At 44.2% G+C, this 23,732-nt stretch overlaps 1 protein-coding gene across 2 annotated transcripts; it reads right to left on the bottom strand.

Annotated features, from left to right (window-relative positions):
- Positions 1 to 14: 14 nt before the first annotated feature.
- Positions 15 to 23,695, bottom strand: CHD1L (chromodomain helicase DNA binding protein 1 like). Of its 2 annotated transcripts, XM_063419905.1 has the most exons (23): positions 23,553 to 23,695; positions 21,847 to 21,959; positions 21,008 to 21,114; positions 19,651 to 19,765; positions 19,263 to 19,294; positions 17,147 to 17,228; positions 15,729 to 15,891; positions 15,201 to 15,356; positions 13,957 to 14,049; positions 13,425 to 13,521; positions 12,153 to 12,226; positions 11,332 to 11,442; positions 9,667 to 9,781; positions 9,086 to 9,239; positions 7,908 to 8,073; positions 6,439 to 6,584; positions 5,910 to 6,073; positions 5,105 to 5,313; positions 3,964 to 4,062; positions 3,150 to 3,220; positions 2,781 to 2,895; positions 2,433 to 2,541; positions 15 to 1,742 (listed from the first exon to the last, which is right to left on the bottom strand). In XM_063419905.1, exons 1-23 carry the CDS (start codon positions 23,647 to 23,649, stop codon positions 1,667 to 1,669), a joined length of 2,664 nt encoding a protein of 887 aa, XP_063275975.1. In that variant the 5' UTR covers positions 23,650 to 23,695; the 3' UTR covers positions 15 to 1,666. The 2 variants fall into 2 exon arrangements, with proteins under 2 accessions (XP_063275975.1, XP_063275976.1); XM_063419906.1 differs by lacking the exons at positions 21,847 to 21,959; positions 23,553 to 23,695 and adding an exon at positions 20,648 to 20,697.
- Between the last annotated feature and the right edge of the window lie 37 nt (positions 23,696 to 23,732).

Here is a 23,732-nt window from a genome sequence, read left to right as displayed (position 1 = left end):
CTGCACACACTGCAATAGTTGGGAACTAAAGCTTTTAACGAAGGGCAATGAACATGCAGGAAAAAGAAGAGATGGAGGAACAGAGCCTTGAGTCTGCAGACTGAAATGATGTGTTCAGTCAAGGCTGCCAAAGGAAAAGGCGTAATTGGTGTTTTAATTCTGGGAAAGAGGGAGCATTTTTGCAGGCTGGAGAAGCACTGTGAGCTGATTAACAGTGCCACCAGCTGGCCTGCTGCAAGAGGGCCCCTTTGAGAGGCTGGGGAAAGCAAGGTACATCCACTCAGCAGCCCTCACCCCTCCAGGTGCTCACAGTCGGACTCTGATCCTGCAGGCACTTTGCCAAGTGCAGAGGGGGCTGCTCCTGGGAACAGCTGCAGGAAGGCTGTCCCCCACAGAGGTGCTGTGCAGCCTGGCTGCCCTCAGCTCCAGCAGGGTCCGAGGAGGTAAGGAATCCCATGGGGTTGTCTGCTCCATTCATGCAAGAGTGAACGCCAGAGTATCCAGCTCAGGAGGGCTTCTCCTCGTGTGGAGCACACCAGTCAGCACGACGAGCCATGGCAGGCCTGGAATGCTCAAATAACCAGATGGTGCCACAGGAGCAGTGGAAATGCAGCCAAAGATGTGTGTTGGCAATGAGATATTTAGGGACATGCTTTCCACCGCTTGTGGGGTGATTTCCCATCGGAAGATGAACTTCACATTGAATTAAGTTTGGCACCGCACGCTCTCGCTGGTCACAGCACTTATTAGGAGAGCTACTATTGCCTGGTTGTACAAAAACACTCTAAATATATGTAAAAAATAACTTTAAAATATATTGGTTAAAAATAGTGTGAACAGTGTGAAAACCAGGAAAGTTCTCCTGCAGTAGAGCAAAGCCATCATCAAAAAGCCAACATCAAAAACTGCCCTAAAAAGTGAACTAAAGGGTCATGGAACCTTTCACACAGTTTTTTAGACAGCAGTAAGGAACTGGTTTTGCCCTAAAGCTGCAACAAAAAGCTGTGTAATGAAATAAGAGTTGTGGGAGAAGGAAAGGTATTGTTTATAGTCAGTCTCAAATTCTGGCAGCCTTGCACACCTTTGCCAAGGATACTGGTCAGCATTTTGCTATACTATAACCACATGATTTGGTAGCTGAATTTTATATTTGAACAAATGCAAGTCAAGTGGATTTCTGAGAAATCAGAAGAGGATGAACAGTTTATCCTGTGTGGTTGTCATACAGCAGACAGGGTCCTTTCTGCTGAGTTATACATGGACACGTAGACCGAATGCCAGGTAACCACTAAAAAGCTGATTGAAAAGAGGTATAGTGAGATAAGGTATTGAATTTGAGAGGGAAACACAGCTAAACAATACTCTATTCCAAGCCCCAACAATAACTTAATGAAAGGGATAACAATGGACCATCATTTAAAAGTTTAATTTTCCATCTCCAAATGAAATCTGGGATTGAGGCAAGATCCTTCCTCTATGGAGTCTGAAGCCAGAGAGTCTCATTCCACTCCAGAGCCACTGACAACACGCAAATGTTGGGGCCAGTCACAGCAGAGGTTCAGGTGTGAACAATGGCTCTGCAGCCTGTGTTTGTGATGAGAATGCACATGAACTTCCTGAGGGATGGCCCCCTTTCGTGCATGTTCTTGGTGAAATTACTGCATCTTCAAGGCTTTGAGACTGTTGTTGATGAATATGGTTGTGAAGCAGGGGAAGCACCTTTACTCCTTGAGAAGTAATATCTAATAAAATGTCAAGGAAATGCTGTCAAGTGTCAACAAATACCAGACAAGATGTCAACTAACAGATTTACCAAGGAGGAGAGCCAAACTGCTCTGAACACTTTTGTCTTTGTTTCAGGTTTTTGGTTTCACAGAATTGCTGACAGTGTGAGTATAGCAAATGCATGTCTTCCAAGAAAAGGGACAAAACAGAGCCTCCTTGTGAACCTGCTTCCTTTCCTGGAAGATGGAAGCCTTCCTAAGCCTGTCCTAACACACCAACTTGCATCATGTTCAGCCAAGGAAGCAGGCCATCACCTGTTTGGAACACTGTAATGTTTTTTATATTCTCACTTTTGCTGCTTTCTGAGTCCTTTCATTAATCTGAAATTCCAGTCGTGTCTCCCACAGATGTGAGTCCAAGCTGCCAACAGAAGACTAGCACCTGGTTCTAACAAATTCTGACAGGCACGCTGAATCACCCTCATCTGTCACTGTCACCTGGAATGCTGAGTCTTCCATGTGGAATGAGTACCTGGATGCTGTCAGAAATGCTGGATGCTGACAGCAAAGTGAGAGAAACCAGGTTTTTTAGCTGGACTGTGGCCTCTGTGCCTTGCCTTACTTCCTTGCTTCGCACTTACCAAGGTGTTTCCAGGACCATTTCAGTCCTAGATGGGGAACAGAATGAAACACACTCCAGAAGGATACACAAGCGTGGGAACGCCCCGAGCTGCCAGGTGCTTTCGGACGAGGCGCTCGGTGCCGTACCAGTTGAAGCCTTTGGTTGCGTGCCCGATCCGTGGAAGATGCACTGTTGCTGACAAGGGGGGAACAGAGAGTGCACACTCCTCAGCAGAAGTACACATACAGAATGCAAGCTAGAAAAAGACTTCAAGCCACCCAGCAAAGAACAGAAGAAATACTTTTGAGCAACCTATCTGCTATGGAGATCTCACTTCGCTTCAGAAAAAAACAGTCGAGAGGTGGAAATTGGTCATCGTCTTTAGGTGCAACCACACATGTATGGATTCGCTGTTCTATTGCACAGACACTCACCATTCCTTTTCTTGGCTGCTAAATAAATCTTCTTCAGGCCCTTTTCCAAAGCTGACAGCTTAATGCCAGACAGGTTGTTGGACCGATCCCGGTGCTGAGCTACAATCAAGGCCAGCTAAGGAGAAAACACAAAGAATTGGAATAGAATCTACATACAGTACTAAGAGACACAGTGACAGTGCTGGAAAACTGTGTTACTAACTTTTAGCTCTAATAAATGAAGGAAAGAACTCATTATCTCTAATATTTAACTGCAACTTAGCCATGTACAGTAATCAGTGCCATTATTGTGAAAAAGACAAAGTTCATTCCACACAGCTTCAAATACATATGGATAGAGCAAAACAGGAAAGAGCTTCTCATTCTCACCAAATCTTGTCCTTTTTTCCTGGATTTTTTATCATCAATAGGGAATAGCAGGGTTCCTCCTAACTCCAGGTCTGTCCAGAAAAAAGAACAGGATAACAATAAAAAATCAGTCCCGAAGAGTAAACAAGCAGTCAATGAAGCAGTGATTTCACTGTCACATTCTGTATTGTTCTCTGAGACTGTACTGCCCTCATGATGGTTTCAGCAGTCAGATCCTTTGCCCAGGGAAGCAAGACAAACATTTTCGCCCCTGAGCCCCACAGTCACACACACATCCCCCTTAAAGACAACAAATGGAAAGAGAGACACTGAAATGAGAAGCATCTCCCGGGAAATTAGAAAGATCCACATGTCCACCTTATAGCAAATGTTCATTCCTAACCAGCTGCAGGTATCTCAAAACTGTTAATATGTGCTCAGGAAAAGATTAGTGCTTGGAGGGAAGCAAAGGCTCAGGTGAATGGTGCCTGAGGTGGCTTTCATCCTTCTTGAAAGCACTTTGACAGAAGATGCAGGGCTCTGTCTTATTTAGTGAAAAACATTCTGTGAATAAGGTACAAGTTTGGAGTATTTTCCCTTTTTTTTATGATTTGCAAGGTGGATTGGAATGATCAACGCCTACACAGAGTTCTCACACTCCAAACAAGGCAAGTCAGAGCACCACTGAAGCACTGCTTTCAGAGCTAGGGATGCACACATCCAGAGAAGAGTAAAACACAGGAGTATCGAGGCACCCAGGCTTCACTCCTGCAGTGTCAGTGGGGTTTTACCTCTTCCAAGTGTCTTGGCCTCAGGTCCTATTTCGATCTCTTACCTTTCATCTTTCCTGCCATCTCATATATTTTCCTTGGCTGATCAGAACGAGCCTCTAGAGCAGTGAATAAACCACCCCTGCCCCAGCGGCCGGAGTCATCTAGAATGAAATAACAAGTTGGATTCCTTTTAGAAGTGAGGTTGAGATCACCCCTGCAGGAAAGGCACCTGCTCTGTACACAGGCAACGAAGGATTATCAAAACCAGATATGGGAACTACGTACAGACTTAAGTCAACCACTATTGAAGGGACTATCCTAAAGATAAACCTCAGCCCTGGAGAAAAACAAACATCACAGTTCCCTGGAAAACTCTGCAGAAAAATTCCTTTCTGTCCACCAGGATTGCTGAAACAAGCACCAACCACAGCACTGAGCATACAGATCTGGCAGTACCCTCACACACACACAGGTACACAGAGCATGCACGCAGTGTGTCCCCAGACTGGTGCCTTGGGCTTCCCACACCAGGTGTTTGATATCTGCAGTCTTTCACTTTCTCTTGGCATTTGCACTTCAAGCACGAGCTTTTGTGCAGAGTGTAACACTAGCCAGAGCAGATGATGATGTTCTGCTGTAGCTCTGGACAGTGAGCAGCTCCAGCACTGCTTCAGGAGGAACTCTGTAATGTGACTTTATCCCCCTCAGCTTTAATGTCTTAAAAGAAGGCCTTAAATTAGGAGACTAGCCTAGAACCTCTGTGCTGTCAGTGTTGAGAGACAACCACCAAGAAACTCTGGCCTCAGCCTCTGGAAGTGTCTGTCTCCCTCTGCTGACTGGAAAAAGAAGATGAATTTCAGTATCTCAGTTTGATTCCTACAGCTTTCACAGGATAAACAAAAGGCCCTCCTCTCAGGAACTGTCATCATTTAGCCACAGATAGAAAATTTCAAACCCTACAGGCACCTTTGAAGAGGTTTACCCATAAATCCAGAATGGGCATGCAAAGACCCTTGCACACCCTACAAGTACTTTTGTGGGTTATAAAGGCTGGGGTGAAGGCTGTATTGCCCCAGCACCACTTGAGATTATGTCAGACTCAAATCAAATTATTTCAGAATTAGAAACTGTTGAACCATTAGGGACAATTCAGCCCCCTTGTTCACCCCACCCAACAATACTCCTGGTGTTCACAAGTCTCACCTAGGCAATGGACAATGATGGCATCTTCCTCTTCTGCTTGGGGGTGGGTTACATCTCCCATGACATACTTGATACAGTTCTGGTCTCCATCTTGGTAATCTAAATCCACATTCGGCCCCAACTCATCCTTCTCAAACTCCTCCTCAGAGCCACTTTCCTCTGAAGGAAGGCAGGGAGATGTGTAATGATTGGCCTCCCACCAGGCCATCCTGAAACCAAGAGAAGAGGATGTTCAATGAAGATCAAAGGTGGGGGCACACAGCGTGGTTTAAATCATTGCAGTGGAACACAGGAGACCTTGACCTGCATTCCCTCTGCTCTCTCCCCATTTTAGGCCACAACAAAGGTTACCAAAGTTCTTATTTATAATATTAGGAGCCACGTGCCAATGTGATAAGCCAATTGCAGGCATGGAAAAAGCGAGCACATAACAAAGGGCAAGGAGCTATTTGGAGTGGTGAAAAGGAGGAACACCTGGGAAACAAGAAGGAGAAAGCAAAGATGTGCCAGATCAATTTATAGGGGCCAACTGTGACATTTCAGAAAGCTTCTACCAAACACTCATTGATTGTACAGTCAGACATGGGGCTCTTATTCAGGCCATTCTCTATGAATTAAAGTAGAGGTAAAGTCAGGCAGGGTATTCAGGAGGAAAGAACCCTTGCTAGGGACTCAAGCCATTTTTCCACCTTCGCATCCCCATGTTATGCAGTTTGAGCGCATTATTTCCACCAATCAGACACATTCCAAGAGTACAGTGCAACAGACATCAGTTTGCAAGTGGCAGATGCAATACAAACCATACTTTTTCTTGTGTTCTGCCTCTGCCTTTGCTGCCTTCTTTTCCTCCATGAGCCTTGCTCTCTTGGCTGCTGCTTCTTGGCGCTTCTTCCTCCGAGCCTCCAGCTCCTCTTCACTCAGCAAGTGCTTCCTCCTGGCCGACTGCTCCCGAAGGCCTGTGAGAAGGGCCTGGAGAAAGAAAGAGGTGTCAGAAACAAACTGCTCATCTTAAAGCCATACCTGATGCCTCCTTAACCTACATTCCTTTCCCATTTGTTTACTTGTCCCCAAGTCTTAATCATCAGATCTCATCTATCACGTAATACATGGTTTTGTGACTTGAGTTTATTCAAGTGCCCTGTCCAGCGTATCTCAGATCTGTTAGCAGAACTGCTGAGTTGTCAAGCCCTGATTCCAGAGCCAGCTTTAGTACACTGACATCCAAATCTTTTAACATGCCTTCTGCAAGCTGTAGGTAAGGAGAGAAAAGTGCCAGGTTTCATTTTCCACAAGCAAATGAAAGAGCATCATGTTCCTCGTCACATCTGCCTTACGTTTGCTTTGTTCCGGAGAGCTCTCCCTTCCTTGCTGGACTCTTCAATCAGTGCTTTCTGAAGATCCAAAAGCTGATCAAATGCCTTTTTGTCTTCTCTGCTGGGTTCTTTTGAATAATCTTTGCCTTCATACACGTACATGTGATCTTTAAAAAATAATTAAAAAGGGTGAAAAGGAACTGAAGCCTACTAACACCTAAAATGTACAGTGAGATCAAAAAAAAATCTGGCTCTTCTGTGACATTGTTTTCTACCCCCAGCAGAGAAAGATCTTCACTCCCACAATTTTTTGATATGACCAGAGTCAGTATCATGTAGAAACAAGAGAATCAAGGTTTGCTTCCTCTGAGAAAAGCTTTTAATTTAAGATAATTTAAGATAATTTAAGATGTTTAGGCTGGCGAGGAAGCTTTCTTCCTATTTCAGTTAATTAATTATTTTAAATTGTGGTTCCATTGCTGTTCTCTTTGGTCATTCCATCTCTGCCAGTGGAGAATTCATTCAGCTCTGCTATGTAGTTATAGGCAGCTCTTAAAAAGGGACAGCAAATTTTTACTTTGACTTCCCAAATGAAATGAAAACACAGAACTCTGGCAGCCCAGGGTTGCTGCTCCCCACGTGAGTTATTTTCCCTCTACCTATTACACAGTGTGCTACCACTGCCCCTCTTTCAAGGCACCACCAGAAAATACCACTCTTTGCTAACTCTCAGCAAATAATTACTCACTGCTGGCAACTGCTGCTGGATGACAATAACTGTCCTGCAGAGCCACACTTCAGCTTCAGTCACAAATCTGTATTTAAGTGCTACTGTGTACCCCGACAAAACTTCAGTCTTTCTCTGGGAAAGAAGGCACTGGAAGAGGGAAGTATCCTTAGGATTTATCTTTGTATAGCATGGGGCTAGGAAAAACTCACCACAACTGGGTGACATTTGGGCTGGAAAGCAGAGTTTTGAAAACAGAGTAGGTTTGTTCTATCGACACCATGACTGCATTTCTTATCTCACCTTTTGGATTTTCGTAGCCAATAATCTTTTATTTGGAGATTTAAAAAATGAAACACCTGCTACACAGCCTTTCCTTAAGTTACTATTACATCTTCAAAACTGTAGATCTGTCTGAATGGTTCTCTGTGGGAAAAGCAGTAGCTACAATATGAATATTTCCCCATTTCTCAGGAATTTCTACCTAAGGTATTAAAGAATGAAAAGGAATTCAACTCTCAGGCACCAAAACTGGGCAAGTATTGTTAATATTATCTTACAAACAGGCAAATAAGGACACAAAAAAAGAACAAAAATGCCAAAAAAGACTCAGAAATAAAGTTTGTGGATAGGCCACAAAAAAATCCAAGTAAGTTAATTACAGTTCTGCCTTTCTTCTTCTTGCCTGAAAAATGTCACCCCTACCTGGGAAGCCTTCTCTACCAGCACTCAAGTGACACAGCTGTTTAGATTCTTGACTTACTCTCTGTATCCTCCTCTTCATCCTCTTCCTTTTGTGGCAGCACAGTGTCCATTATCCACTGCCCTCCTTTTGTCTCTCCCAGGATGTTTTCCAGCTCCACATCCTGTACAGTACTTCCCTCAGAGGAGAGCAACTTATCCAGGCCAAATTTCAAGATTTCACTCAGCTTTAACAAAGAGAAGAGGAAGTTCAGTATTCTTATCCTCTAATTCCATGTCAATCCCAGTGTCTCAAGATTCTCAGGCTTAAATGCAAAGGATGTATGAGTGGAGGAGCCTAAGCTCCAAGCCTGCCTGTCAAAGTACTTATTCTTTAACATGCCCCATTCTCCCAACACCTGACAGGACAAGCCCAAACAACATATCTCCCTCAATCATATCTCATCCAGACTTGAACAGTAATTTTTCTTCAGGGCTAAAGGACAAAACAGCATTGTACTGACTGCATCCATGCAGCTTTCCTCACAACCAGAAAGGCCAGGCTTGCTTTTGCCCTCAACCCCTTTAAAACAAAAGCCCAAATACCATAAAAATCCAGGGGGACAAAAATATCAGCCTGGAGTTTCCTGTGGGCTCAGTTCCACTTCTCCCACAGAAACTGTAACTGCTGAGCTACATCCAAATGGGGCAGGGAGGGCAGCCAGAGGGGGAAAGGATGCACTAAATCCAAACCTCTCCTTGGTTCAGCTGCCCACAAGGGATGTATTCCCTTAAACGTCACTTCACTTGATGTTCTGAAGCCAAGCTTTCAACACAAACTTCACCTTTCAGGTCGGAATTATAAATCATGCCCTGACTCCTGAGACACTGTATTTGCCAGGAGGCCAAAAGAAGGTTGACAGTTTCAGACTAACAACCAAAAGCTGTCCAGGTTATCACCTGACTTCTTATCAGCTCTGTTTGTGAGAGAAAAGCACCAGGACAGATCAGCTCAAGAAACAGTGAGTCAGCTTCCACTTTTTATAATTTCCACTAATTATAATTAAAAAACAAGTAAGATAAAGAAAGGTTCTGTCTTCCCCTCTTCTCTAAGAGAACACCTTTTTCACAACGAACGCACTTCAAAATTGCAAAAACTCTTCAAACATCAGGTGTTGCCTGGACCTGGGATGTCATTTTGGTTCCTATGTACAGCAGCTGGTTTACTGGAGCGAGACTGGGGCTGTAACTCTGGTTTACCTGTAACTCTGCTGTTCCCTGAGGCTTGGGTGCTCCCAGAGCAAACTGCCCCCCTTCCACGACGGCGTTGGTCAGCCGGAGCTTCGAGGCCGCTCTCCGGTAGATGATTTCTTCAACTGTATCCCGCCCAATCAAACGGATAATTTTTACAGGCCTTGGAAAGTTTAAGGAAATTCTTATTACTGACTTTGTTTTGAGGTGCACTAAGGTATTTACTGTCCCCTCACCCACTCCTTTGGTAGGTAAAGAAGACAGGAATGAAATGAGCAAAAATAATCAGCAGAAATGCGATGCTGATACAATTCTGCTTGACACAGGAGAAATGCTCACTGCAAAGGTGCAGGCAAACCTCCACCCTCCATCTCCTACTCCAAATTTACAAAGTTCCCACCCTGGATACACGACAAGGACAAGACTGTATGAGGCTGCAGCTGGAAAATGAAGGCACAAAACCTTCTCTGCTCCCCTTCGATGTTTAACCTATCCTCATACTTTAACTTTCCATTGCCTGTGGAAAGGAAAAGTAATACTGAGAGGCCAAGAGAGTCAGCAACCAAACCACAAGTAGTGACATTTCTCACTTGTGCTGCCCAATCCGGTGAGCTCTTGCTATTGCTTGCAAGTCATTTTGTGGGTTAAAATCACTGTCAGTAAAAATAACCGTATCTGCTGCTGTCAGATTCATGCCAACTCCACCTACAAATAAAAGAAGAAGGTCATAATTGTCACCAACAGAAAACAAAGGAGAAGCTGGAGAATTTATGCTGTGCAAAGTTCTGTCAGATCTAATCAACTGTGTCTACTCCAATCCATCTCTCAAACCCAAATTTAAGTCTCTTAAGAATCTAAACACGTGGGTAAACTTTCCATTTCCAGCTTCCAGCTTTCTGCAGCAGTCCAAAAAAAGAAGGTGTACAATGCAATGTGATCAAAAAACTTAGGGTGTGAGCGAACCAATGCAAAAGGGACTGATTGTCAAGACTGATGGACACAGACATAATTCTGCTGCTGCCAGGCAGATCATCCTGCAAGGACTGGCTTACCTGAAGCCACAAGGGACTGCCCAAGTCATCACCTGGCTGCAGCACAGAACAGTGGAAAACACCAAGCCAAACTATACAATAACCAGAGCTCAGGTGTTCTTAAAGGTTCTGACGTTAGAACTTGGGCTCTCGTGAAATAAAAGGATAAGAAAACCCAGTTAATTTTACATTTTAAAATACCTCCACTGTGACCACATACTGTATTTAAAGAGGGGACAGCCTGCTGCCTTACATTTCCCCCAGCTCATGACAAGACACCTTCCTGTAGTCAGAAAATCCAGCAAGTGGAGAGTCACACACCTGAAAATCTCTGTCCACAATACAACAGCACTGGCAACACTGTTAGCACACCTGCTCCCAGCTGAATACAAGATGCTTTGGCCACACACAGCAGTGTGCAGTAAAAACCAACCCTCAGACTGGCTAGCATGGGAGGGAGAGCCCAGGCACTGTGCTGAGAGACACACACACTCCTGACACACATCCAGCATTAGGGTCTTCCCTTCACCAGCCCTGTGTGCTGCCCTCCGTGCGCTGTGGTGCAGGCTCATTGAGACACGTCTAACCAGAAGCCCAAAGGAAGACTTGGTTCCAGTCTGATGTTTGAGCCAAGCAGTGTGGATTCCTCCTCTGGAGACAAGCCTGGCTCTGTGCTTCTTTGAACAGAGAGACAGGGAGGTTTGAAACTGTGCAGAAGACACAGATCTGCCCAGCGAGCGAAGAGGGGAAGCAGCACAGATGGCAGTCCCAGGGAGCTCTCTGCAGCCTCAGGACAGCAAAAGGCTCTCGTTTCAGCCTGTCTGCCAGCTAAAGAAATGTCCACGTTCAGCAAACTTGAGAAGCAATTCCACCAGCTTACTTAAAGGAAGTCTGTTCCTGCCCAAAGTCTGATGCTTGCAGAAATAAAATGGTAGTGAGATTCCTTAAGCTCAAACTGGCACAGAGACAGGCATTATGGAACTTGGAATAAAATAAACTCAAGAGGCTGCAATATGAAAAGGATCTTGCCATCAGCTGCCAAAAGGAAAGCACAGAAACCAGATGTCCTAGATGAGAGACCCAAGTTCAGGATGTGTCCTGTCTCCCTCAAAAATCCCCCACACGAGCAGTCTCTGCAGGATTCCAAATTCCCTGAAACTTTGCCAGAGAGAATAAAATAAAGAGCACAAAAGCAAGATGGGTTGTTTGTCTCTCCTTACTTACCTGCTCTGGTGCTCAACAGGAAGATAAAGATGGGCTGTTGACCAAAGTTCTTGATGGCAAGGTGTCTCTCCTCACCCCTCACGGAGCCGTCCAGCCGCTCGTAGCTGTAGCCTTTCCAAACAAACAACATGAATTTCTGAAATTTTGCCTTTGCTCTGACCCTCTTACCTCATTCTCTGTTGTCTCACTGCTGCCCTGAATCCTTTTGTGCCAAATCCTCCTGACTTGCTTCTCATTTTATTGCCTTCAACTCCTTCATTTTTTCCCAGTTAAACCTCATATAAATGAGGTAATGACCCTGACTTCCAGATTGACTGTTGGTAAGGAGTAATTTAGCTGAGTCTGAAGCAGAGACTCTAAGCATTTAATTTACTGCTTGGAAACAACAGGAAAATTCAGAGCCCAAGTAAAAAACACTTGCACACAGTCCCATTTCAGACTATGCTGTGCTGGCTATTGGCCCCACAAAGCAGGCCAACAACCATCAGATCCTCCTTATCCAAACTCTCATGGTATACAATGAAACACTGCTACTCTGCCATTTGTTAGCTCCATTTTATCAAGGCACAAAAGATGAAGCTACTTTGAAGAAAAACACAACTGCCAGCTCATTTCAGGAAGCTGGTAACAGCAAAAGGCTGAACTCAAGACCCTCCAACTCACAGAGCTGCTGCAGGAATACGGTCCCTATCTACCAAGAACCCAAAAAACTTCATCACATTCCTTTCTCCACCCCAGGCAGATCAACCCAAATCACAGGAATAGTATCTGGCAGCGATCATTAGGACAAGCCCCCTCCTATCAAAGTGTGCAGAACATACCCCTGTAGTCCATGTAGTCCTGCAGGATATCGAGCAGCTGAGTCATCTGAGAAAAGAGCAACACACGGTGGCCACTGCAAGAAGCACAAGAAACCCTGTGATCCTGAGCACACTGTGACAGCATTTCACAGCCTGCTGGGGGTCACAATAGCTTAACCACTCATTATTAGTCCCTGTTACACAGCAAGGCCTCCCAGAATCACAGCCCACTCCCTCACCACATTTTCAGCTAAGTGCAATCAGTTAATATCTGTCATCATCATTTGCCCTGTCCAGGCTGTGGGGTCACAGAGAAGTAACAGGGCTCTGGCACAGCTCTGCTGCTGCCTGGATACAGCTGGTGAGGAGCCTGTCTAAAAGGACCCCCACCTTCAGCCTAGCATGATGAGGTCTTCTTCACCACATGACTGCTCTCAAATCACACACTACAATCCATCTGAAATAGTGGGAAAATATAATATCTGCATCTCTGTGACAGCAGAACATTTCCTTCTCCAGCAAATGACCCTCAAAGATCAAGCTCTACCTGCAAAGGTGTGTTAGAGATCAACTCTCCTCCCTCCCAGCCCTAGGCTCAGACAGTGCTCTGTTTAAATCAGACCTCATTCTTAAGTAGAACACGGACATTTTTAAGACAGCCCAGAATTTGCACAGGGCTGGTCCTGCAGCAAAGACATTCAGTGGAGAGGTAGCCACTCACAAGGTGCTACACAGCAGGACAAAGACAACAAAATCACATCATAACTTCACAAGGGCTGTCCTTTGGCCTTTGGATTTCAGGTTCTGAACTCATCAGAGCACAACACAAGGGGTTCTGAACCTCAATCCCAAAACTTCGAAAGTTTCAGCTTATTCTTGGGGTTTTCTTTTTCACATTTGTCATGGATTGTGCCTCCCAGGCTAACATAGCCATGCTAGCACAAAGGAACTCAACTGAGGCATTAGAAACCACTCTCAGGAAACTCACAATCCAGGCAGATATGCTGAATACCAAATCACATGGTTATTGTCCCAGGTTCTCAAATATGGCAAATATGAGGGCATGAGAGAGAGTTAGTCAAGTGCATTGAAAATGCTTAAAGAGAATCTTCCAGGCTCCTCTACCATTCCAATACAGCTTTTTTTACTTCTTTCAGGTAGTGTGTAACATGCAATAAATAGGTCAGTGCTTGTGTTATGATGAATAACTGCTCAGTCTATGGCTTAATAAAGTAGTCTGATTTCCCAGTTTACTTCTTCTCCCTATGTCAAGCTCATCCCAACGTGACATACCCAGCATACAGGAATGAAAGGAGTTTATCCAACAAACACATCTTGCCACTGGCTTCAACAATATGGTCTCCAATCTCAAAGGGTTCTGGCTCAACACCTGGAACAGAAAGGAGTTTCAAAACAGAGTTAATACACATAACAATTCTGTGGTCAACCTCAGTGCGTCTGCACTGTCACTTTTGCTGAGCAGAGCCACATGATGCTTGCTTGAGAAGTGATGGTCCCTCTCTATCTCTAAATGACACCCTCAGTAGTTCACCAAGCATTGTGATGTCTTTGTTTAGATGAGAGAAGACACAGAAATAGAAAGCTGCAGTCAGAAACTCAGACTTCACACAGTCTCCTACTTTATTCATCATTACTGATGAATTGTCATGTGTTGGAACTGGTCACAAACTCACCACTGCTACTGATTCCAGTACAAGAGTGTTTGTTACTTGCTTCTTCTAAGCATTACACTAAGAACAGAAAACCACTGTGTAAATTAAGAAAGTTATTTTTCCTCTTTCAAGAGAGAACAGTGCTTTCCTACCATTGAAGAGGTATGGGTGCACAACACACTTGCGAAGCTGAATTAAGACATTCTGGAGTGTAACCTTCCTTCCAGTTTCATTTTCAAATGCATCTGGAACAAAGAGCAGAGAAAAGAACAGAGCAGGGAAGCCCATTAATGGCTGTGACTGGGAATGTCTTGGTACTAAGCACTGCTCTGAAGTGCTTCAGAGTATTTCTCTCTGTGTATCACACCTGGATTTGAATTTCCTATCTCAAGACTAATACATCTGTTTTCATGGACCAAAAAAAGAAAAAAAAAATCCCTCACACTTTTTGGACAAGCTTTTACAAATAAGACCCTGATAAGCACCACTTTGCCTTGTCAGACTCATTGAACTTTCTGGACTCCCTGGAAAAGGTCACTGTAATTTCTCTGAGAGTGAATCATAAAAATAAATGAAAGAAATTTGTGCAGTTCATTTGAATTTTAAAAAAACCATATCTATCTATATCTATAGATATATATATAGATATATACACAGATATATATATATACAGCACAGTCAAGATCTCCTGGGCAACCAGGACATTAACAAGAGCTGCATTTTTGGGAGGAACAAAAAAATAATGCATGCACATGTGCTGACTACAGTAGAAGATGAAGTTTTGGATTTCTGGGTGATGTTCATGCAAAGTGCTAGGAAGTCCTAGAAGAAGAAAGGATCTCCAACTCCCCAGTTTTAATTTCCCTATGACAAATAAGCACTCACAAACCACATGATGGTAGTGGTTGCATTGTCTACATAATCCTGCAGTTTCCCAAAAAACTCCTATCTGCATCCAGTAGGTTGAAATTTGCTTTACGGCATCTGTGCTACTATTAGAAAATTCGTAGAGAAGCACAGATCGAAAATTTCTTGTTCTGCCCTTTTGTCTGAATACAAAAACATGCAATAGGAGCAGGTTTACCTTGTGATAAGTATTTTAAATTACTTTAATTTCTTTGAGATTGGCCCAAAGCAGATCCTCAAGCTGACCCTTCCTAGCTGGCAATACCTGAGCAATAGATCAATACATATGTATCTTTATTTTGCCACAAGCTACAGCTAAAATTAAACAGCCCAAAGTTGGCCTATTTATTCTCTACATATTCTGCAGACCAAAGTAACTTCTGCTTCTTTACAACAGAGCATGCATGTACAACAGGAATTAGTCTGCATGTACAACAGGAATTGGTTTTGTTTTTAAAAATAATGTATAGACTTCAAAATGTCCAGTTACCTAGATCTTTTGTCAAAATGGCCTTGTAGTACTTCTTCTGCAGAGCTGACATTCCATGGTACAGAACTACTTCTACCTTCTTTGGCAGCTCTGCAGCCACCTCAGATTTGACTCTCCGAAGCAGAAATGGCTGCAGAAGACTGTGCAATTCTTTGGCTATGCAGAGGCAGGGAGAAATCAAAACAAACAAACAAAACCAGAGGAGAATACTGTGTTAAAGGTAAGGAATTTATACAATACCTTCAGAAGTACAGTTTCAGAATAAATGTAAAAGGAATCTCACATCTATTAATGAAATCATTCAAGCCACATTTTACAAGCAGAGAAACCAAAACACAGGTGCATACCTGCAACACTTAGGAGCTACACTAAGATAGCTCGTGCCTTAAAAGTAATCATTAGTTTTTGTGGCTTTGTTTTAAAGCTTGTTGCCATTAAAATAAGCAAACGAAGAGGACACAACATGGTTGCTTCCTACTAAAGATAAAAGCTGGTTCTGACTGAAGTACAGTGTTGCTTATGACTGACCTGGCTCACTCTCCTTTTCAAGAACTTGGTAATACTCAACAAACTCTTTCACTTGTTCCCGGGGAAAGATGTCAGGCTCAATAAGGCTGAGTAAGGAGTAAAGTTCCTGGAGGCTGTTCTGGACTGGAGTGCCTGTGAGTAGCAGGCTGAAGCCTATCGAGAACTGAAAAAACCAGCAAAATAAAATTATTAGGAAAAATTATCTGTAATGAAAAGTTAGTTAATACACAAGTCCACCCACACCACTCTTAAGTTTAACTTAAAAGATGAGAGGCAGCACAGAACTGCTGCAGAATGTACAGATTTGCCCAAAGCATCCAAACATGAGGTATGGTGGGACAGTCAAACAGCTCCAACCTGACTAGGCTGGCACCAGTGCAAGGAATTCAGTGTAAGCAAAATAGCAACAAAGTGCAAAACTGACTCCATCAAAATGCTCAGGTCTATGCAGTCTACAGTCTAACACTGCATACTAGATGTTAGATAAGGAGGGATAAGTGGAAAATGCAATTGGAATAGGACAGTGAAATGGAACTGCGTCAGATTAAGTTCCATTTCTGTTTGCTGGGTAACTCTGACAAACACAGCAACATTATCTGGTTCATGTTGCTTACAGTGATCCCCATAAAGAGACTTAGGAAATATGTTTACCTTTGGAAAGATACAAATTTCTCTTAAGTTTGGTAATAGAAAATGGGTTAGGAGGAGAGACGAGGTGAATCGAGTCTATTTTTTTGTGATTATAACCAAAAAATCTCCTGAATTACAGACATCATGGACAATATGTTCAGAATACTAAGACTTTCAGGAATTCAACAAAAACCCCTACTTTCCAAGGTGCATTGCAGTACATTTTGTTGCTGATGCCAGCACACACCAAATGCTGATGTTGCACTGCCATGACAAGAAGTGCAGCCTTCACTCAGGCATTTGTGCTGCTCTGGCAGGCTGCTTTGGAAGCTGGAGCAAATCTCCTTGTTTCTGTGAACAAGGATGGCTCCATTAAATGGAATACTGGAAGTCAGTAGTTCAAGACTTGAGGTCTCACGAGCCAGGCAAGGGTCCCTCCACCCTGCCAAAGCTGGAGATGGCCTCTTGTTGCTTAGGTCAGCCAGACTTCTGCAGTAGCATAGCTCTGGTTCAGCACCACGTCTGGCTGTTTTCCTTTTTTCAGGTCTTTCAAACTGCTCCAACATGGCAAGCCCAAACATGAAGCAGAATGACAGGGAAGCTCCAAATACTGCCCACTGCCATGCAAAGCCAACAAGGCCTTTATCTTTCTGTCATTAAATATGGGAATCTGTTCACCAGCTCTGATGGAAATGAGTCATGGTTCAGAGCTTATTGCTGTGGGAACAAAGAGAGAATCTGAAAAGGGAAAAGCCTTAAGACACTAGAAGATAGATGAGTTACTTTACCTCAGAAAGTGTCCTGTAAAGCAGAGAATTTTGATTTTTCAGTCTGTGAGCTTCATCTACAACCAAGGCGGCCCAGTTAAAGCTGAACAAGCAGAAAACAGCATCTTAAGTTAGGGGCTGACAATTCATTCTTGTAAGTACAAAAAGATCGAAATAAGTAGTGACTCTGCTTGGGACCCCACCCATGAACAACAAGCAAACACCAAAAGTGAGGTGGAATTCACAGGTGCTGTTTCTGAAGATCCAACACAGGTTTTTGACTATAGTCTGGGTGATTTTTTTCTGAAATCAAGACTAACAAAACTCACTTGAATTTCTTGTTTCTCTCTCCACCCCCATTACTACTAGGAACATGACATAAACACAAGTTAATTGAACATTTGAGGAGGTCTCTGATTTGGAAAAAGAGACATGAAACTAGTACCCATGCAAAAACTCAGCAGCTATCATGAGGGCAGGGATGGAAGAGTGTTCCCAAGGCTTTTGCAAATCACCCAACACAGGAGCTTCAACTTATTCTGTGTTCATACAGCTCTATGCAGAGTGTCCTCAAGCAGGCTGCAGAATTACTGGTGATCCAGTAGACCCACTAGGCTTAATTGAAACTCCACATCTTCCCAACCCTCAGTATTTGTCCCTCCTTATCACTAGGGTTTCAGCCTCCACATCAGAGTCATTTCCAGGGGAGGGAAAGCATGAACCTCCATCTTTTCTAACCCACACCCTTCTCTTCCCAGTGGAATTCAAGGTCTGACACCACAGTGACCTACATTCTTCCCAAAAAGCCTTTTTGTTTGCCTCGATTTCCCTCTCTGCTGTATCAGAGAGGTTCTCCATTGCCAGAACAACCAAATGTCATTACTCTTATTCTACGAGCTCAGGAGCTGAACTGCAGAAGGGCTCTGACAGTGAAGCATTGCAGAATGTGCAGAGCAGAGTCTGATCCCTCATCTATTCCATTAGAGCATGGCTCCAATTCACGCTGTTACACTCTTGTAAGGAGTAGTGCTGGGGAGACATCTGATAACTCTGACCCACCTTTACAAAGTGCTCCAAATGCTCCCACACAGGACAAGGTACACATGATTAGCAACCACTTTTTTTCAGAAGGAAGACTAAAGGGCAAAAGCCTAAACTTGAGTGACATGGGTTTGAGGTTATTTTTTAGCTTTAGAAGTAGGAAATTACTCCAGAGCTGACATTTCTGCGATACCAGGGCTGGCTGCTTGCTCTGCCTGGGTGCTACATAGCTGGGCTACACTTTAAAATGAACAGAATGATATGCAGCAAAGCACAACATGATATGAAACTGTAAGGACAATACAGTCATGGCTACCTTTCATCAGACCCTTCCACCATGATGTGCAGCACAGTCTGCCACTTCCAGCAGTGGCCAAGGACAGGTGCTCTGCTGAACAACAGGAGGGTGCCCACTGTGGGCCTGACTAGTCCTGACAGACCCCAAATTGTACCAGTGGGGCCACTGGATTTCTGCTCCTACAAAGATACTGAGCCATTCATTACGTATCACTGCCCCCAGCATTTGTCACAACATCACGGCAAGGCCCTGGCATTACTGCTAAGGAAAAAGAAAAATTCCTCCCCATTCCAAGTGCAGACTCCTGTGGAATTCTGCCTGACCACAACAGTACCTCTGACAGGCTGAATTTCAGCTGAATAATCAGTCTTTGTAGAAGGCATAATGCTTCATAAGCCCTCCACAGTTCTGACTGCAGGCAATAAACTTCAGGACATGGTATTAGCACATTATCACTATTATACAATGCAGGTCAGTTTCAGTGAATTTTACAACTAATACCTTTATAACCTGAAGCTCTTGAGGATGTCCTCTGCTGGGCATCCTTAATGTACTGCTGTAAGTCAGTGTCATATTGCTTTGAGTTAACTGGCTTGAAAACTGTCCTTGGGGGAAGTTCACATATATTTTAGCTGCCATTAAAGACTGAAAGTTGGAAAAGGCAAAGTTCTAATCACAAGCCAAGAACATCCCTGTCTCTTGTGAAACAACACAGATTCTTGCACATACAAACATCCACTTAAGAAGTTGTTGACAGATACACAGACTTAAATTTGAAGAAATTAAAACCAGACTCACGACTTCAGAAATGTTGCATCTTTCAGGCAAATCTGCAATGAAAGAAAATGAACTGTGATATATGATTCAAGTAAATACATCAGTTAAGAAACAGCATTTTTTTTTCTGTCTGCTTGCAAACGATGGTGAAATGGAGCAGAGTGGAAAGAAGGCACTTACTACCTGAGGAAAAAAACATGACAGCTACATGACACCTTCAGCATGTCAGGGTTTAACTCCACACACCCTCTCACTCACACTCCACCCAGGGAGAGGGGGAAGAGAATTGGAAGGGTAAAAGTGAGAAGAAAACTTGTGGGCTAACAAGGCATGAACTGGGTGTCACAGAGGGATCAAAAAGGCGGGGAAAACCTGAGCCCCCCTTTCAAGTGACAAAGACATCACGTACCTCGTATGTCGTCAGGAGTGCATGGAAGTGAGAGTCCTCTTTCAGACTCTCCTGCAGTTTGGGTCGCTCCTCCTTGCTGCCTACATATGTTATGAAAGAAAGACCTGGAGCAAACCTGTTGTTAAGAGAAAGACACAGCAAAAACAGTGAGCCAAGTGAAGTCTTTTCATGTGTTTATGACCCTGGGCCCCATTATCAAACACAGCCACTGCACAGATAATGAGGATTCCTATCCAAACACCCTACACTCCTGTGAGATGCGTCTGGATCTCAGCTTTTGAATCTCACTCCTTCATAATTATCACCTCAGGTTGGCACTTCAGTCGCTGGCTCTGGTCTGGACAAGACCTAAATGAACCTGCACTCTTCTAGGCAGGTTCAAGGCAGATGACTGACAACCAGTCTCATGACCTAACTGCTATTCTGAACTGAAAAAAATTCATAAGAAGCAGGTGAATGAATACAGTCAGCCCAGATGAGGCCAAAGAATTGCCCAGAATCATACTAAAATATAGACAAAAAATATCTGCAGCAAAGAGGTCCAAGTCAGGGCCTCAAAAATGTATTCTCTCAGTTAAAAAGCAGACAAAACCAGTTCCAATTGTTGGGACCATAAAATTCTTCCTCACTTAATCCCACCACTCTTATTTACCTAATATTCCTTTTGGAAAGCTGCACTGCTGATTTATGAAGGAATGCACTTTCTCCCAACTATTCCAACCCAAAGTCTATCCAAATCAGGCCAGCTCACTTCTGAATGTAACCTTCTCTGAGAGACAGCATCAGCCAACAGCCATACAGACAGACTTCTGTTCTAACCTTTAACTTCTAGCCCTGCCTCTTAAAAGGAATCTGTGGGCTACAGAGCACAAATGTATATATTTCAGGCACAGCAGATACACCACTGGCACAGTCACTCCAGTGAGGATGGGCTGCATGCACAGGTGTGATGTATTTTGTGTGCATATGTGAGCATGCCCCCCAGCTTGGGTCTTACCTTTCTGTGAAGATTCCTGGCTGTCTTGAGCAGATTTTGCCTAAGAGAGGCTGAGCAGGGAGGGTTACAAATCAATAAAAAGCAAGGAGCTAGTGGAGGCATTTGGACTGAAGGTCAGCCAATAATGCAGGATGGATTGATTCATGTATACCACAGGACTATGGATTAACTGCATAGTCTGCATTGATTTGTTGGTTCAGCAGCCGCTTCTCTTTTTACTTTTTATCTTTTTGAAAGGATAAAAAGAAAGTGTTGCAGCGAGCACATTTGAAAACAATCTTTATAATCTTGCAACTTGCAAACTTTGCAATTGCAAGTCTGAGCAATAATACAGTAAGCCAGACAACTGTTGAAACTTACCTCTCCAGTTCTTCCTTCCAGTTGCTCAGAACTGACAGAGGACAAAGTATCAGAAATCTCGCTTTGTTGGATAATTTTTTTGTCAAATAAAGAAGTAGAGAAATGGTCTAAAAGGCAAGGAAAATATTTTTTTATAACAAGGGAAGAGTTCAGCCCAGTAGCCTGATCTTACATAAGCTGTCTCCTTGTTGAGCTTTGCAATTAGTTTCCATAGGTTCATTATCACAAATCAGAGTTAATAAAATATCAAGTGGGATACAGACAAAAAGGCTTAGATCCTAAAACATGACCTCAATATATGAAGACCCTTTCCAGGTCTACCATGTATCACTCTCTAAAACTATTTGTAATTTAAAAGCTATTGAATGAAATCAGCTGATCCAAAGCACAAACAGTCATTTTTCAACAAAAACCCACTGAAATACTCTAAAAAAACCCCAACAGACTTCTGAAAAAATTAGACCTATAAATTTGAATCCATGTGTTGACAAACACAAAAATCCCCTTGGTGCAGGTGCATTAAAAGGACATTATTTTCCCTGCACTGGCTGTGTACTGGGCCTTCAACACTGCACACTATGAATTATGCATTAAGGTGTTTGGATAAAATGGCCACTCATCTTTTTACAAAACCCTGAAACCTATTTTAAGTTACTCAGGACTTAACTCAGGACTTGTTTTAAGTGGTTAAGGAATGAAAGAGACAATGAGCTCTCACTTGAGCATGGAATTCTGAAAGGAATCATTAAGGTGTTTTTTAATTCTGCAGAAACACTGGGCTAAAAAAACCCAAAAGTTAAGCAAAGATCATTTTCCAGAAGAAGAAGAAGAAGACACACCTGACAAGTCTTCCCAAGGCCCATCTCATCACCCAGGATACAGCCATGCTGGACTTCATAGCATTGCACCAGCCAGTTCACACCTTCTAATTGATAGGGACGAAGTTTAATGCCTGAGAATAAAAGTGATTTGTTACTCTTACAGTCACCCAATGCACTCTATACACACAGTAGAGTCAGGTCCTGCCCAGAGCAGGCCTTCCCAAACATCTGCCTTACAGGAAAAGCACAGCAGCCTCCAGCTGAAGCTGGTTTACCCTCCTGGACAGCAAAGATGTTGTAGCAATTCCATTAAATTAAAGCATATTCAGAAACTTACACACACAAAAATGCCCTGAGCCATTGCAACAGGCTGTACAAGGAACCTGATCTAATAATTAGGCTGGTACTTTGCATTCCTAAAAGACAGCATGATTTTCAGCTTGAGTCATTTAAAATATTTAAGTACTAGAGCCAGGGACACACTTTAGACTACCAGAAATGTTTGTCACAATCTATTATTATATAGTAACGATTTCTCAGCAAGGTATTTTCCAATCTTTCTGTTCTTAAAGCTAAGCCAGACCGCCACTATAGGCCACTGTGACTACTATCACCATTGCAATCCTTATTATGGGGCACAGTATGTCAAAATGAATACACAAGTCACACAGGTGTTGGCAAGATCTCTCCTTGCACTCGGACTCAAGCGCCTTGTGCCAGTGCTGCCCTCTCCTCCCTGGGAAAATGTGCACACCCAGTGCATGAAGTAACTCAGCAGCCTGCAGGATTCACAAACCCAAGCCAGCCCGGAGTCTGGGGTGAGGGCTTCCAGCAGCTGAGGAAAACGTGCAGGCAGGATGGATTGTCCAGGCGTTCCCCTTTAATATCCTCCTCCGAGCAGTGGAAAGCACCTTATTTCAAGCTCAGCATCAGCCCATTTCGAGGCCGCTGGACAGGCCAAGCCTTGTTCATGCTGTCCCGAAGCACAGAGCTGTCTGAGGCTGAGCTCAGGCACTAGGGGGGTTAAAGCCGAGCTCAGCCCTTGCCCAAACACCCACCTAACCCCAAAGCCAAGGACGGGGACTGCAGCAGCCGGGGAAGGCTCGCACGGAGCGGAGAGCCCGGCAGCAGTGCCATCTCTGCAGCAGCTGCAGCTCACTTTGACAGGCCCGGGAGCCACTTTATTTGCACCTTTATTTATTTCCGGCCTGGGGGCTGTTAGTAAAGAGCCCAGACACCTAGAGCTGAGAGGATTGGGCTTGTCCAGGCTGGCAAAGAGGCGGCTCTGGGGCGACCGAATTGAGGCCTCTCAGTACCTGAAGGGAACTTAGGGGCAAGACTATTTACAGGAGCCTGCAGTGACAGGACGAGAGGGAATGTGCTCAAATTGAAAGAGAGTCTATTTAGATTAGATATTAGGAAAAAAATTCTTTACTGTGAGGATGGTGAGCCACAGGAAGAGGTTACCAAGCGAAGTTGTGGATGTCCCATCCCTGAAGGTGTTCAAGGCCAAGTCGGATGGGGCTTTGGGCAATCTGGTCTAGAAGGAGGCGTCCCTGCCCACGGCAGGGGGGTTGGAACTGGATAATCTGCAAGGTCCCCTTCCAAGCCAAAGCATTCTATGAACTGGCAGCGCGGGGCCCTTCCACCGCCTCCCGCCATCTCTGACGGCACCCACACCCCTCAGGCTCCCTGCCGACCCTTCCCCCGGGTTCTCCGCTGACCTGTCAGCCCCCACTGCTGCACGTCTGTCTCCTGCACGCCCGGAGCCCCGGGCCGGGCGCCGCCGGCGCGGCGGAGCGCCCGAAAGAAGCGGGACATGGCGGGACGTCAGTCACCGCCCCGCCGCGCCGCTCCCGCCGCCCGCGGCCGCCTGCGGGCGGGGCCAGCCCCAGCACCGCCCC

Source organism: Prinia subflava, chromosome 28 (genome assembly GCF_021018805.1).
Source record: "Prinia subflava isolate CZ2003 ecotype Zambia chromosome 28, Cam_Psub_1.2, whole genome shotgun sequence".
NCBI lineage: Eukaryota > Metazoa > Chordata > Aves > Passeriformes > Cisticolidae > Prinia > Prinia subflava.
Note: the sequence above shows the minus strand (reverse complement) of the source record. Positions and strands in the feature narration are given on the sequence as shown.